The sequence below is a fragment of the Leopardus geoffroyi genome, chromosome X, assembly GCF_018350155.1.
Source record: "Leopardus geoffroyi isolate Oge1 chromosome X, O.geoffroyi_Oge1_pat1.0, whole genome shotgun sequence".
Taxonomy (NCBI): Eukaryota; Metazoa; Chordata; class Mammalia; order Carnivora; family Felidae; genus Leopardus; species Leopardus geoffroyi.
The window spans coordinates 28,045,717-28,061,219 of record NC_059343.1 but is presented as its reverse complement, the minus strand read 5'-3'; the positions used below and the strand labels follow the sequence as shown (position 1 = coordinate 28,061,219).

The 15,503-nt window shown below is 37.4% G+C and overlaps 1 protein-coding gene across 9 annotated transcripts in view; it reads left to right on the top strand.

The window, feature by feature from the left end:
* DMD (dystrophin) overlaps nucleotides 1–15,503 on the top strand; it is a 2,127,700-nt gene that overhangs the window by 840,915 nt on the left and 1,271,282 nt on the right. For all 9 annotated transcript variants that reach the window (XM_045472664.1, XM_045472669.1, XM_045472671.1 and 6 more), the window contains exons 28-29: nucleotides 3,477–3,611; nucleotides 5,234–5,383. In XM_045472664.1, the coding sequence (XP_045328620.1) occupies nucleotides 3,477–3,611; nucleotides 5,234–5,383 (285 nt within the window). The remainder of the gene's footprint in view (nucleotides 1–3,476; nucleotides 3,612–5,233; nucleotides 5,384–15,503) is intronic.

Below are 15,503 nucleotides of genomic sequence, written 5' to 3'. Positions count from 1 at the left end.
ATTCTCCCCCCTGCACATCCTCCATTGCCCCTGCATCAGCGCCCTGTCTTTAGCCACAGCTTATGAAAGCATGTAGCAGAAGTTTCTATTCTAACATAGAATGCAGGGAAGTTAATCCTTTCATTTCTTAAGTATGAGCTCTAGTTGCCAATCTCAAGAAAAATAGATCCTACTGGCAACTTCTAACACCAGGCTAAACTTATTTATTATAAAATTCTTTATAATTGCACTGTCTTTAGATTATAACTTGTGGATTCTACCATTCTGTATAACTAGTGACTGTCTTGAATGGCAGGGAATTTCCTCACATGGCTTGTAATTTTTGTGTATGTTTGAGCTCACCTTTAGTAGGAATTGTTTTACTAGACATCCTTTATCTTCTGGTCCTTAAGAGTTTTTTCCTAATGTTTCTACCAGAGTCTTAGAAATCTTACATTCTACTCTCAGGTGTGATATAAACTTAGGTTTCAGCTTTTTGTGTGTGAATCCTTATTTTGCAACCAAAATCCAAAGGATTCTCAGCCTCCTTGCTAATTCCTTTGACTTCAGTGGGTAGGGATTTTATAGCTCTTGTTTTCAGGATAGGTGACACACAACTTTATGCTTTTCCATCTCCCTGAAATGCATGAGACCAGTGCCTCTCTTTTCATCCCAAGTTAGTGTTGACTATGCTAGCTTTTATGTCATATATCCTGTTCTGATATTCCAGTATTTTGGTAAGCTTGGCCTCCCCACTTCTACCTGTGCTTAATTTCCCTCTTTGTTTCTGCTGCATAAGGACTTTCATATTTCATAGTATAGCCATGAACTCAAATATTTTCCTTTATAATTTATCTAGCATTTCAATACTACTGAAGGAGGGAGTGGAGGGATTATCACCTCAGCTCAATTCACCATTTTGAATGGAAGTTTCCGTTATTGTTTGTAATCTCTTCAGAGCCAGTGTGAGTTCTGTGATTTCAGAGTAGTTTTAAGTTCCAAACTGTTAAGCTTAACAGGTATTCTAAGTGGCTTTTAGCCCTAATTCAGGCTGCAAGACTACATTTTATTTTGCAAAGGTGACCTGTAAAGCCAGTACATTCAGCCTCTCCAGCTGTGCCCTTCAGATACGTTGAGGACACAAGGGGCCATCCATCCTGATGGTTAAATCAGCAAGGTAGTTCATTACCTCAATCTGCACCAAAGTTAATAAGACACATTACCAATCACATCTCCTTATCTTCAAAGCTCTAAAGTACCCTCGGGTATTTAAGGAGATATTTCTATTTTCCCACTGGGATCTCTGCCCAGAAGGAAGACAGCCTGTAGTCCAGCAGGAGCTGGAAATGACCCAGATTTAAGATTTCTAGCACCTTTTAAAACAAAATACTTAATTTCACTTTCTATATTAAACTGCCCACAAGATACCAAGCAAGTAGTATTGGGTGGCAAGGCAGATTAAGACTGATACTTTTCATCAATCAGAGAGGGAATGTACCTCCTTCCATCATTTGCATGGATTATAAGCAAAGTGAAAATATGGGAAATCTGATAGAATGTTTGGTTTCTCTTGAAATAAAACTTCCTTCCTTGGCTTTATTTTTAATGGTATTAGGGGGTGGATAGTGGGATGTGGTGATTGCACTACTGTATTTATAGGTTTGCCCAATATTTCCAATCTCAAAGCTAATGGAAAATGACCATTTTTGTATTCTTATCCTCTAGCACATCTTCCTACTTTTTCCCCAACATCTATAACCATAATCCAGAAATTTGCCTTGATTATTTCTTTGCTTAAAAATGTTGTATCACACACATATGAATATCTAAATAATATGTTGCTCAGTTTTGCTTGTTTGGGCATTGCAAACAAATCATAACATATAACATTTAGTGTTCTAGGGCTTGCCCATTTTGCCCAACAGTTTTGTGTCTGAGACTCTTCCATGTTGTTCTGTGTGATGAAATTTCCATTTTTACTTCTATGTTCTCTGTTTAAATGTAATACAGTGTATTTATACATTCTCCTGTTAGCAGACACCAAGGCTGTTCTAAAAAATGTTGTTTATTACAAAAAGTGCTGAAATGAATACTCTCTTAACTGTCTTTGTCGTCTACACAAAGCAGTTCCTTTGAGGATGTGTACCTAACAGTGGAGTTGCTGAATTGTTGCCTATGTGAATATTCACCTTAGTGAGAATGACAAATTGTTTTCCAAAATGGTCATTCCAATTTACACACCCACCGGCAATAAATACAAATTTTTGTTAATGCGTATCTTCTCTTACACTTGAAATTGTTAAACTTCTCACTTGTGTCAGTCAGTCAACATGGCATACATATCACATTGCAATCTTGAGTTACATTCCCTTGATTACTAATAAGGATGAACATATTTTCATATGTTTATTGGGTACACATGTATCTTTTTCTTTGAAAAGCTGGTTCAGATTTTCCTTTCATTTTCTATTGGGATGTCTGTTCACCTTTCATTGATTTGTTGGCATTCGTTTCTTACTTACCTGTTAGAAATTTTGCAATTGTTTTCTTCAAGTTTGAGGCTGTTTTTCAATGTCTTTATGGTGCCTTTTGATGAATAGAAGGGTTTATTTCTAATGTAGTCACATTTATTCATCCCTGTCTTATGGTGTTTTTTTTTTTTTTTAACAAAATGTCGTATTTAAGATCTCCTTTTCCATACCCAAAGTCAAAGAATACTTTTTTATGTATTCTGGTTGCAATCCTAAAGTTTTACTTTTTTTTATATACAAGTATGTTTGTTTATTACAGTCATCATTTTTTAATACATATCGCAAGCCATTTAAAAATAGTCATAGCCTTGAAATAGTTACTAGTCTTATTCCTCTTAATATACCTGAAAGAAATAATTTGAAATAGGGAAGAATATCCATATCCCCTGATGATGCTTGCCTCAAATTTATAATAGCGAATAAAACTAAAAATAGTCTAACTACCCAAAAAGTGTTGATTGTTAAGAAAACAAAAGTATAGCCACTTTAATGAAATTTGAGATTTTTCATTAAAAATGTCTTCTTCGTAATATGGAAAAATTGTATGGTGTAAGGTTTCAAGAGCACTATAACTAAATCTGTACTTTAATGTTAACTATCAAATTACTTACATGTGATAAAGTTTAAAGGAGGTCACAGAAAAGTGGTCATGGTTAATGTTTTGAGATGTTAGATTTGTATATGCATTTTTAGGTATTCTTTTATTTCTTTTATTTTCCATACTCTGTTGTTGATGAATCATTTTTCTATTTAGAAAAAGTAAATCACTGACCCTGTAATTAATTTCTGTAATAGAAGGTTTCCTTAATGATTAGTAATTATAAACATATTAGATGATCAGCATGACCAGGGTGAATCATGTGAAATAAACATGTTCTATTTTCAGAGTTTTACAAATGGAAATTCCAAAGTGTCAAGTCACTTTTGTATGAAACATTTCATCTGTGCTATGTATTTCTTTCTTAGGAAGTTTGGGCGTGCTGGCACGAATTATTGTCATACTTGGAGAAGGCAAACAAGTGGCTAAACGAAGTAGAATTCAAACTTAAAACCACGGAAAATATTCCTAGTGGAGCTGAGGAAATCTCTGAGGTGCTGGATGTAAGTGGTGAATTAATCTAGACGATCATAATTGATATGCACTGGACGCCCAGTACCAAGTAGAAAGTACAGAGCATACTTGCTAATGCCTGCCTGCACCCCACACTGGCACTTTGGGTGAAGCCTTTGTGTCTTCTAGAAACCTTCAAGGTTTTAAAGAAGCTTTAAATAACCTCTTCCAAAGGACATCTGTCTTTTTCTAAATTATGAGGTTCTCTGTTGCCACTTTTCTTTACTGCGTCAATCTTCCACATCCAGACCTGCAAAGACAGTTTGAATGCACAGGCTTCCTCCTTTGCAGTAGAGCTAAACGGGACGATAATATAAAACGTTATTTCCAGTGTAAAAGCTACACTTACTGCATTGAAATATACTTTTATTATTTTTTTGAGCCATACTTTTAAATTATTTAAAAGCATGAATTTGTACCTTACACAATATTGTGAAGTATCAAATGGGCATGCTCTGATATTAGAAATATATCCTTAAAATGTACTACGTTTTCTGTACTACAGAATCTTAGTACCCTCTCAAGTTTTATTTTGAAGACCTTTCAGAAGTAAAATTTAAAGGAATTTGCATGTATAAACTTTGATTTATGTGAACTTCGAACAATAATTTATGTTCTGTCCATCTTATTGTACTTTTGGTTACCCTTCATATATAATGAATATGTAGTTTAGCTGTGTGGTTTTATATAGGCCCATTTGCAATGCAGTCCCTGTGTAAATATGCTAAAGTGAGGTACATAAATTAAGATGGGAAGAAAATTGGAAAAAAATGATTCCTTAGATAGCATTGAGACTCTGGAATGTTAGAACAGAAACCTAAACATCATATATCCAACTTACTGCTTTCCTCAAGAGAATTGTAGAACCTGAAGAGGGATCGGAGAACAATGAGAGTGGTCAGAAATGGACCCTAATGTTGGTCCTGCCCTCTTCAGAGGTGTGAACTGATGAAGCATTCCTTGTGAATCAGCCATGTGATGCATCTTCCAAAAAAGAGGCACCACACACAGTGCATTAGTAGAAGAAGCATGGTGGCCAGAGCAAGGGGTGTGATGATGCAGTTATCCTATTAAATTATCAGATGGAAGGACTTCATCCTTATCTTTCTTGCCTTTCAGTCCAAAGATGGCTGCTCCACTTAAAAGCTGTGTGTGCGTGAAAAGTGTGAAGGGCAAAGGGATTTTTTTCTAAATGTTACAACTTTTTTTTTTCTTTTTTTAATTTGGGAAGGGAAACTGCTCTTGAATTTCTACCTGTGTATATTGTCAGAATCACGTCAGTTAGCCATCACTAGCTATAAAAGACGTTGAGAAATTTGAGTATTTTGTCTTTCCAGGTGTAAAAGTAGAGGACATCACAGAAGAAGGTGGTTGTGCATAAGTTTTAAGTACCCCAGCCCACAGTCCTGCCGCAAGCCCATGAAGATATACCTGCGAAAACATCCTATGTTTTAATAACAATGATCTTTGATGTTTGATTATCCCAATTACGTATTGCTTGAAATTGCTTTTAACTTAATGATCTGTAAATAAGAAGATACTAAGCATTTTGTGTTAATTCAATATATTTAGAGAAAGAAGGGAAATAGTAATTATTGCAAATGTGTTTCAGTCACTTGAAAATTTGATGCAACATTCAGAGGATAACCCGAATCAGATTCGCATATTGGCACAGACCCTAACAGATGGTGGAGTCATGGATGAACTGATCAATGAGGAACTTGAGACGTTTAATTCTCGTTGGAGAGAACTACATGAAGAGGTATGACGATAAGAGTGAAAAATCTTTTCAAATGGTTTCCATCTCTGATAAAATGAAGAGTACTTTCAATATTAGCTCAGCTTCCAGGTTTAAGAAATTGTCACGTGCTAAACATGAGTAAATTATTTACATGCACCCTTTAGTATTTTATCTTACAGACACATTATAAAGTATGGGTTTTAACAGGAAACTGAGACGTGCCAAATATAGTAATGTGCTCAAGTTCACAAACAGACAAGTTAGTCTAGTGTTCTACGTCAGATCTTAACTGACCACAGAATTCTTTTCCCTTCCCAAGGTTACCCAGCATGTGTAGGTACCCCTGTCCCTTTCTCCCTCTCCCCTGACCTTCCTCCCTCTCTGCCCACCTTTCTCAATGCATGCACACACATGTTATTGTCATGTGTGATGGGTTAGTAGTGCGTGTGATCCTATTACTACTCTAGAAATAGTTAATTCTTCCCAAGTACTATTAAAGAGTTTTAACTTATATATAACAGAGGAATTTTCATACTTAAAATTGATGGTGTGTGGTTTTTTTTAATTTTTAAATCAAAATTAGGAGAAAATAACCTATTACTCCCAATCAAATAGTGTTTTGTGTACACTCTCCTAAATCAAGAATGGATTGTCAACAAGAAAAACGTAGGTCATAATGAAGTTTAGTTTTATATCCACTTACTAAGTATGTCTATAACATGTGAGACCATGTTCTAAGGTTAAGTAATAAGTCGGGAAAGTTCTCCTCCTTCATTACTTATAGACACTGAGTAGTTACACAAAAAGTCACTGATTTCTTAGTGTGTTCGGGACATTAAAACAAATAGTATCCTTATAAGATGCAAAAAGGTGTGTTTAAAAGTTAATCACAGAGGGTTAGAGAACCCAGAAAAAGGGTGCACACCTGTGTGGGTCGGCATTGGAAGGCGTTTGGCGTACCTTTCCTAGAGAAAATTCACTGTAAATGACATTTTAAAAGTAGAGTAGGAGATTGCCAAATGGGCAAGTGTAAGAGGGTGATTCCAGATGGGTAGACATACACGTTCAAACACTTGGAAATATGAGGGGGGTTATATATGCACATCTGCAAAACATTTGGTTTTGTTGGAGCATAAGGTACAGGTGGAGGAGCGTCTGAAGGCAGTATTGAACAAGTAGGCAGGAGCAGGGCTGCCGACAGAGATCTCTGCTTCTCAAACAGTCTGGTCTATAACCATGCACTCGGGAAACAACTGAAGGGTTTAAAATGTAAGGGGGAAGGAGAAGAGAGATGCCTCATTCAGATCACATTACCCCCACAGAGGCTATGGAGGGTACGTGGTATAAGAGATAGGAGGATGGCAGGTAGTGAGACCAAGGAACTAGTGATATTTTTAGCTCAGTTGAAGGCAAGGGCAGTAGTGACAGGTACAGTGAAAATGAACCATCTAGGAGACCATCTAGGTTTCTGATTCAGGTGACTGGATATCTCTTATTTTTCATAAACAAGATGGAGAAAATAAGAAAAAAGAAAGCAAGTTTGGAGGTGAAAAATCACATGTCACTTTTTATCTCCATTGATCCTGAAGTGCCTGCTTAAGTTTGATACCAACTAAAAGCAATCCCTGAGTCAAGGACTTGGGCGCTGGTAGTCAGTTTGGAAGATAACACCAAGAAGGAAAAGTGAGGGAGTAGGGGGGAATGGCGGAATGAAAGCTTGGAAGGTTGATGAAGGGTACTTTTATCAGTGAGTTTCCACTGTAAGTGACAGGGTAGTCCAACTGGGAGCTTTATGGAAATCATGTAGAACACCAGTGCTCCAGAACGTGCTCAGAATTGTCCCCCTGAGCTCATGGAAATTCGAGTGTTTATTCACCAATTACCCTCTTTTTGTTGGAGGATTGCCCTCAGGTGCTTAAAATCCCAGCACTTCTGGGCTGTTGAGGGCAGTCAAAGTATGAAGCGTGTGTGCTTACAGGGGGGAGTGTTACAGTGCTAGCAGAAACTGGCCACCATAGCTTCAGGTGAACTCAGAGCCATTGAGGGTAAGGGGTTATGTGGTAGGGTATCAACGAAGTTGACTGTAGTACCGACAAGGTGTCTAGGTGGGGATATTCTGTAAGTCAATAAAAGAGAGATCCACACGTCTGGAGTTAGAGTGATCCACACTAGTTTTACAGATGTAGGATTTACCAGGCCACGTGCTAGTTAAAACTGTAAAGTTCATGGCATCACCCCAAGGTAAGCCAAAAGAAAATGAATCACGGACAGTATTTAGGCATTATATATAAAAATAAGGGTTAGGAAATGGTGTTGACAAAGGCATCGAGAATGAACGGTCACGGAGGTATAAGGAGACTCAAGTTGAAAGCAGGGTGCTTAAGAGGTACCAGTTTATTAAGACAAGGCATGAAAAAATTGTCAAATACAATAGAGGGGCCTGGTAAGGTGAAGACACAATTGGGCAAAAAGGACATAACTTATGACATTTACCACAACACTTCTGATGGAGTTTCCCTGAGGACAGTGAGAACAATGCCGGGGCATTACAGAAGACAGTGGGGAAGAGGAGGGGGGAGGCAAGTTTGCACCATTGGCTGCAGAGGGAAAGAAAGATCCTAAGGGGGATGGTATCCCCCTAAGCTAGGATCCTATGTTAGGAAAGTATGCAGGAAACCTTTGGTTATTTCAGTGAGGGAGAAGTTTGATCACGTTTGTAAATTGGAAAGAAGTCTGGAATAGGAGAACCCCCAGATCTCACAGAGGGGTAGGTGACGGTGAGGCAGATGAGTGTGAAAGTCGCTTGCAGGGATCTTCTGAATGGTTTTGAATCCTGCCACTTTCTTTCTTGAGTAGTTTAGTGAGCCTTTATCTATATCAGTACAAAGGGTTGGAAAGGGGATTCCAAACAGTCCCTTGGCCTTTCACCCTTGTTGCTCTGTTACTGGACGTGAATAAGAGGAGTTACTCATAGGTGGTAACTAATTCAAAGTTCATTTAAATTTGGAGTTTGATGCAGAGTTGGAATGTGCTTTTATTTATATTTGAATGTTAGTGTCAAGTCAGAAATCGTGTTTCAAGCAAAAAAAATCAAAAGTCATGTTGTGAAAACCAACCCTGGCTAAGCTGTGAAAAGACCCAAATTGTAATCATTAACAGTGTGCAGTCTATCTATTCTATCCTTAGGGGCAGATCATTCTCTGACCCGACCTTGGCATCAGGCTCGTTTATGTAATATTCTTGCATATCTTGAGTAACACAAAAATGACTTCTGTTTGACCTGTATCGCAAAGGTCTTTGGTGCAGAACCAGGCATTTTCCCCAAATGAATAAAAATCCACCTCAGAAACAAACCTTGATTGAACACCTACTCTGCTGTATCCAAACTGAGTTGTTAAATCACTGAATGTTGAATCACAAAAACTTCGGTTGCGCTAGTCCCTTTCTCTGTATTAGGGTTAGACAGGTCACAGAAACAACACAGTAACTTGAACGGGGAAGGTTTAATACAAGTAACTATAAACTATCTGCTGGGAATTAATTTTTAAGAGAAAATAGAAGACAACTCAAAAAGAATACCCTAAGGTGGAGGCATAGTACCCAAGGAAGGAACTGATGAGGAAAGCGAGGAGCTCCACACAAGACTGGGATTCAAACCTGTTTGGCAAGAGTGTGACTCCAGCCCATGAGACGGCAAAGAAATTGTCTGGGCTGACCCCACCAGAGCCAGTACATAGTCAGTGGGCTGAAGCCTGTGTCAACAGAATCTCGGAGTGGATAAAATTCAAGGGGAAGTAGCCTGTGGGGGATGCCCTTGAATTGCTGGGAGGCCGGAGGGTGTGCCTGTTGTGTTTGCTAGGAAGCTACCTGTGGCCAATGCTATTGAACTTAGGGAAACCAGCTTGGACGCCAGGAAGCTGCCTATGGATTTGCCACCCATGATGAACCTGCTACTGGGGCACGTGCAGAGCTTGTCAGAAGGCATCAGTAGAGGGTAATGCTGAAATTTCTGGGAGGGAGAGTTGGGAACAGAGGAGTTAAGCTTCGCTAGGTATCCTATGGGTCAACACCGAGCCACGGAAGCGAAAGAGAAGTGAAACAGAAAAGTCTTTACTTCCCCCAGTGTTACTCCAGTGCCCTCTACTGACAAAGTTCAGCATCATTCCAGTCGGCAAAAGAGAAACACTCTAGTATCACAACCAATTGTTTAGAGGCAGTGAGTTGATACCTGGCACATCCCTGTATAACTCATCAGCTATGTGACCTTGGGTAATTTTTTCAAGTTTCCATTTTCTCGTCTCTGATAACATCGCCTGTTTCATAGGGATCTCCTGAGCAAAATACAAAATACTGTGTGGAAAGTGCTTACTATAGCGCTAAGAGCATAGTATGTATTCAATAAATGAATGCCGTTTTATTTTTACTAGGTTGTTTGCTATAGTACCTATCCTCAAAGCAATGTGTGTGGATTCTTTTGTGTTTGTGTGTATGTGTGTGCATCCCACCAAGGTCAGGGGTAAACAAAGAAATACATACATTCCAATATGAAAAACAGTGAAATGCACATACTTTCATTGCTTAGATAAATGCAGAACACTGATAAAAAGATTTTTTATCATACCCTAGGTCTTAAAATTGGAAAGTCTTTACTTATACCCCAATAGTCTATCAGGCATAATGTTGTAAAAATAAGTAAGTTGAAATTAACTTAAAACCGGTATCGGTCCTGGCTATGCTAATATGAGATATCTAACCAATAATAACCTGAGAGTAATTTGGCAGTCAGAAAAAGGCAAGTTTGGTGCTTTAGAAAAAAAAAAAAAACATATGTTGGAGATAATATTCTTCTCAAATTCCTTTGTGCTAGTCTTTAATCTGCTGCGCCTTTAAAGATATGATGTTGAGTTAAAATGATGGGTAGTGACAGAGTTTTCTTCTTTCTCAGAGTATAAGCTGGGTTCTTTGGGCATTTCCAAACTACTTAGGTAATAGAGAAATACCTAATAATTTATTAGTTAAATTAATCATTTGGGTGTTCCCACTGAATATTTAGTTGAGAAGACTAATGTTTGGTTCAGTGTAGAAAGAACCTTGGGATAAATTATCCAAGGGGCTGAGAGATAAAATGATTACAGTAATAGTTTTTAAATTGATTTCTTGTATTTTCCAAAACCATCTATACAGTGTGTTGGATTGTTATAGTGAAAAATTCTAAATTTAAGCCATAATTTTCTTGTTTTTGTTGTTGTTGTTGTTGGCTAAAGAAAAATGGTTTTTCCATTAATAAACAAAGTGCCCTTTGAAGATGAGCCTTAGCCCATTTTCTTCTCAATTAAATGCCCATGTCAGAGGTTTGTGGATTTTTTTATATTGCCCACCTAATGTTTCTTATAGCTGCAATTATGCAGAGCAAAGGAAACATTCAGTTGCCTGTTAAATCAATCAAACAGCCAGAGTTTTTATTGCCTATGAATATTTAAGAGATATGCTAGATCCCGTTCCTAATTTGAGAGTGTGAGTTTGCATTCAGATAAGTAATAAATTATTTCCATTCCTTGAAAAGGCATCATTCACTCTTCATAATCATATGGCACTAAATTTTCTACTCGTAGTAATGATTTGGAAGATGGTTAGCAAGCCAAGAAACAGCTCCAAAAATCAGACCAAATCATCTGATTTTTACAACTTATTACAGACTAACGGAGCTACAGAAGATTTGTTAGTGATACAGCAAAATACATAATAAGAGCAATAATAGTCTAATGGTTACAAAGGACCAGTCACTGCTCTAAGTGTTCAGCATGCATTTTTTCATTTGTTGGCGCAATAGCCATATGTTTTAAGGTCCTGTACAACCTCTTGTATAGAAATGGAAATGGTATCAGAGGCCACGGAGATAGTAAGAGGCTATCAAGCATTTAGACCCAAGTCTCTTTGCACTTGGAGCCTGGGCACATGACCATTTGACCGTAGTACCTCCAGTCACAATGATCTTTTCCTTATATTAACAGTAAAAGCTGCCTGTGAGAAGTGAATATTGCAGTTCACCGGTTTGCCAATTTCTAAGGAAAGCTTATAGCATGAGCTTAAAAGTATTAGGGATGACTAAAAGAAATCATCTTAAGAGTCCTAAATCTTAAAATCACACATTTAGAAGTCGAAAGTCTTCGCCACTTCTCTTGATTAGTCATTGTTTTCATCCTTCTTGTGAATTATTAACAGCCCAACTTCTGTCCCTTTCAAAGTCACCTGTAAATGCTTTCACCTGGCATTAAATAACAGAGTAAAAGAGAAGAGCAAAATATGAATTTTTTAATTCTGCTTTAATAGTAATTTTAATGATAAGCAGCTTGAGGGACCAATTAATTGTCCCAGGTAATTTTGACTTTCAATTGTTCACTCACTGTCACATCTACATTAGCACAGATAGACCTGAATAGACACATATTGATTGAAGAAAAACTGTAAAGCAGTCCAGAAAAATAACTGACAGCATATCAGTCATGAGGCCGACATTTTTATTGGAAAGCCATTTGTCTAATGCTTTATGATTTTTCAATATGTTTACTTCTTAGAAAATATCAACCTATGATAATAGTAATAGCTAATATTTATTGTTTTTTCATGTCATTCTTTGTGCTAAGCAATGATAAACAGTATAAAACTTAATTCCCACATTAGTTTTATGAGGTAGATTTGATCAGCTTACTTCACAGATGTTGAAATGAAGCGAACTTCCGTTTCCATGGATGAAGCAGACGAAGTATTCTAAAATGCCTTCTGCAAGACATCAAGATACTGGGAAATTTCCAATAGATACACTTTCACATGTGTTTTTTTTTTTTTTTTTTTCTCCTGCAAGGAAGGATAAGTTTGCCTTTACGGGAGAGGGAAAAAAAAATAGATGAAACTGAAGCCATAGAAGTTAGGCAACTATGAGGACTGGCCGTAGCGTTACCCTGGTGTTAAAAACTAGCAACCCATATTTTTGGCAAGCCGGGGCAAAATTCTCTTTGTTAGAAGAGAAAGATGAGTTTCAGGCTCAAGCCACACTGGGGAGCTGAAAAGAGAACCTATACAAGCCTGCTTAAAATTGCTCAGTAAATATTATCTATTACGTCTTCAGTGAAATGATGGGCAGGGGTATTCTGTCTTGTGGCACAAGGTAACAATATAAAAATAGATCCATTTCTCTTCCTACTGAGTCTAGAAGTTATAATGAAAATAGTTATATTCATCTCATCTTAAAATTTGTAAATGTGTGCCTGTTCCTGTGACGATCTGTTATTTCAGTGTGTATTATCAATAAGGGTCAAGGAATTGCCAAAACAAGGGACTAAGTGGCTCTAGGTTGGTAGCACCCTAGCGCTAGTCAGGCGCAAATCCAAATCTTTTAGAAAGAAAATTGCCCTTAGTATTCCTACAGATTAAATTTGGTGAAATTGGAGCTCACAATAAAAATAACGCACAAGCAAGGGGCACCCTGGTGGCTCAGTCAGTTAAGCGTCCCACTTCGGCTAAGGTCATGATCTTGTGGTTTGTGAGTTCCAGCCCCGCATCACGCTCTGTGCTGACAGCTCGGAGCTTGGAGCCTGCTTTGGATTCTGTGTCTCCCTCTTTCCGCTCCTCCCCTTCTCAAGATCTCTCTCAAAAATAAAAAACAAACAACAAAAACAAACAAAAATAACCCCCAAGACTTCACGAGGCAAAATCATTGCATAGAACACAGAGCTAATTTAGACCACATCCTCTATAATGTCACATACTAGAATTACCAGATTATTAGTACTAAAGAAGCAGATAAAATATTTAAGGTATAAATGATATTAGTATTAAATACATGAAAAAATTGACAAGATTTGAAAAGATCAAAATAAAACTCCTGAAATTAAAATAACATGCTAAAACTTAATAAGGATATGTCTAACATTTTTTAAAGAGTTGAAGAAAAATTAAGAGGAAATTGAAAAATAATATACAGAGTTTAGAACCAAAAATTAAGGAGGTAGGGGCGCCTGGGTGGCGCAGTCGGTTAAGCGTCCGACTTCAGCCAGGTCACGATCTCGCGGTCCGGGAGTTCGAGCCCCGCGTCGGGCTCTGGGCTGATGGCTCAGAGCCTGGAGCCTGTTTCCGATTCTGTGTCTCCCTCTCTCTCTGCCCCTCCCCCGTTCATGCTCTGTCTCTCTCTGTCCCCAAAATAAATAAACGTTAAAAAAAAAAATTAAAAAAAAAAAATTAAGGAGGTAGAAAATATGAACAGGAAGACAAAATATCTTTGGGGACAGATGATGAACATTTAACTTATGTCTAATGGGAGATTCTGAAGAAGAGAATAAAATAATGAATGGATTTGGCAGAATATGTGAAGCATGTTGAAGAAAAATTTCCAGAGCCAGTGACTAAATCCACTTAACCAGAAGGCACAATGTACGACAGGCAGAATAAATAGAAATCTACTCTTAGACATATCACATTGAAACTGCAGAATTCCAAAGACAAATTATGTATTAGCAACCAGAGAGGTAAGACAGATCACCTATGAAGGAATGAATCTTAGACTGACATTAGACATTTTTTTATTGAAGTATAATTGGCATATAACATAAGTTTCAGGAATATATCATAATGACTTTATATTATATACCCTGTGATCAGCACATATCTTGTTACCATCCATTACCATGCAAACTTACTTTTTTTTCTTGTGATGCAAACTTTTAGGATTTTTTCTCTTAGAAACTTTCACAAATGCACCACAATATTACTGACTGTAGTCAACATGTATATTATAACCTCCTGACTTATTTATTTTGTAACTGCAGGTTTGTAGCTCTTGAACTCCCTTTGCCCACTTTGGTCACCCCCACCTTGCCTCTCCTCTGGCAACCACTTTTATGTTCTATGTATCTATGAGTTTTGTTTTGTTGTATTTCATTTTTTTTTTTTTTTTAGATTCTACATGTAAGTGAAATCACGTGATATTTGTGTTTCTCTGTGTGACTTACTTAGTGTAATATAGACCCATGGTCCATCTATATTGTTGCAAATGGCAAGATTTCATTCTTTTTAAAAAACTTTTAATGTTTACTAGCTTTTGAAAGAGAGAGAGAGAGAGAGAGAGAGAGAGGAGGAGAGAGGGCGGTGGGTGGAACGGGGAGGGAGAGTGACTGAGCCAGGTAAGGGCAGAGAGAGAGGAATACAGAATCCAAAGCAGGCTCCGTACATTCAGTGCAATGCCCGACATGGGACTCAAACCCACAAACTGTGAGATCATGACCTGAGCTGAAATTGGATGCTCAACTGACTCAGCCACCTGGGCATGCCTAGATTTCATTTCTTTTTTATGGCTGAGTAGTATTCCATTATCTGTCCGTCTGTCTGTCTCAGTCAAATTCCATTATGAATTAGATCACATTTTCTTCCATTCTTCCATCATCGGGCACTTAAATTGTTTCCATATCTTGGATATTATAAATAATACTGCAGTGAACATAGAGGTGCGTATATCTTTTTGAATTTGTGTTTTCATTTTCTTTGGTTAAATACCCAGAGTTGGATTGGCCGGATCGTATGGTAGTTCTATTTTTAATTTTTTGAGGATCTGCCATACTGTTTTCCAGAGTCGCTGACCAAATTTACTTTCCCACCAATGGTGTACAGGGGTTTCCTCACCATCGCTTGTTATTTCTTGTTTTTGTTTTTGTTTTTCTTTTTTTGATAATAGCCATTCTCACAGGTATCAGGTGACATCTCATTGTGGTTTTCATTTACATTTCCCTTTTGATTAGTGATATTGAACATTTATCTTTTCATGTGACTGTTGGCTACTTGTGTATCTTCTTTGGAAAAATGTCTATAGTGATAACCTGCCCCTTTTTTGTTCAATTGGTTTTTGTGTTTTTTGCTTGTTTGTTTGTTTTTCTTTTTTTTCCTTTTTTTTTTTTTTTTTTTGCTGTTTTGTATGAGTTCTTTATATATTTAGGATATTAACCTCTTATCAGATAGACGATTTGCAAATATTTTCCTTCATTTGGTATGTTGTCATTTCCTTATTTGTTGATTTGTTTTCCTGTGCAGAAGCTTTTTTAGTTTGATGTAGTCCTGCTTGTTTGTTTTAGCTTTGGGTGTCTTTGCTTTTGGA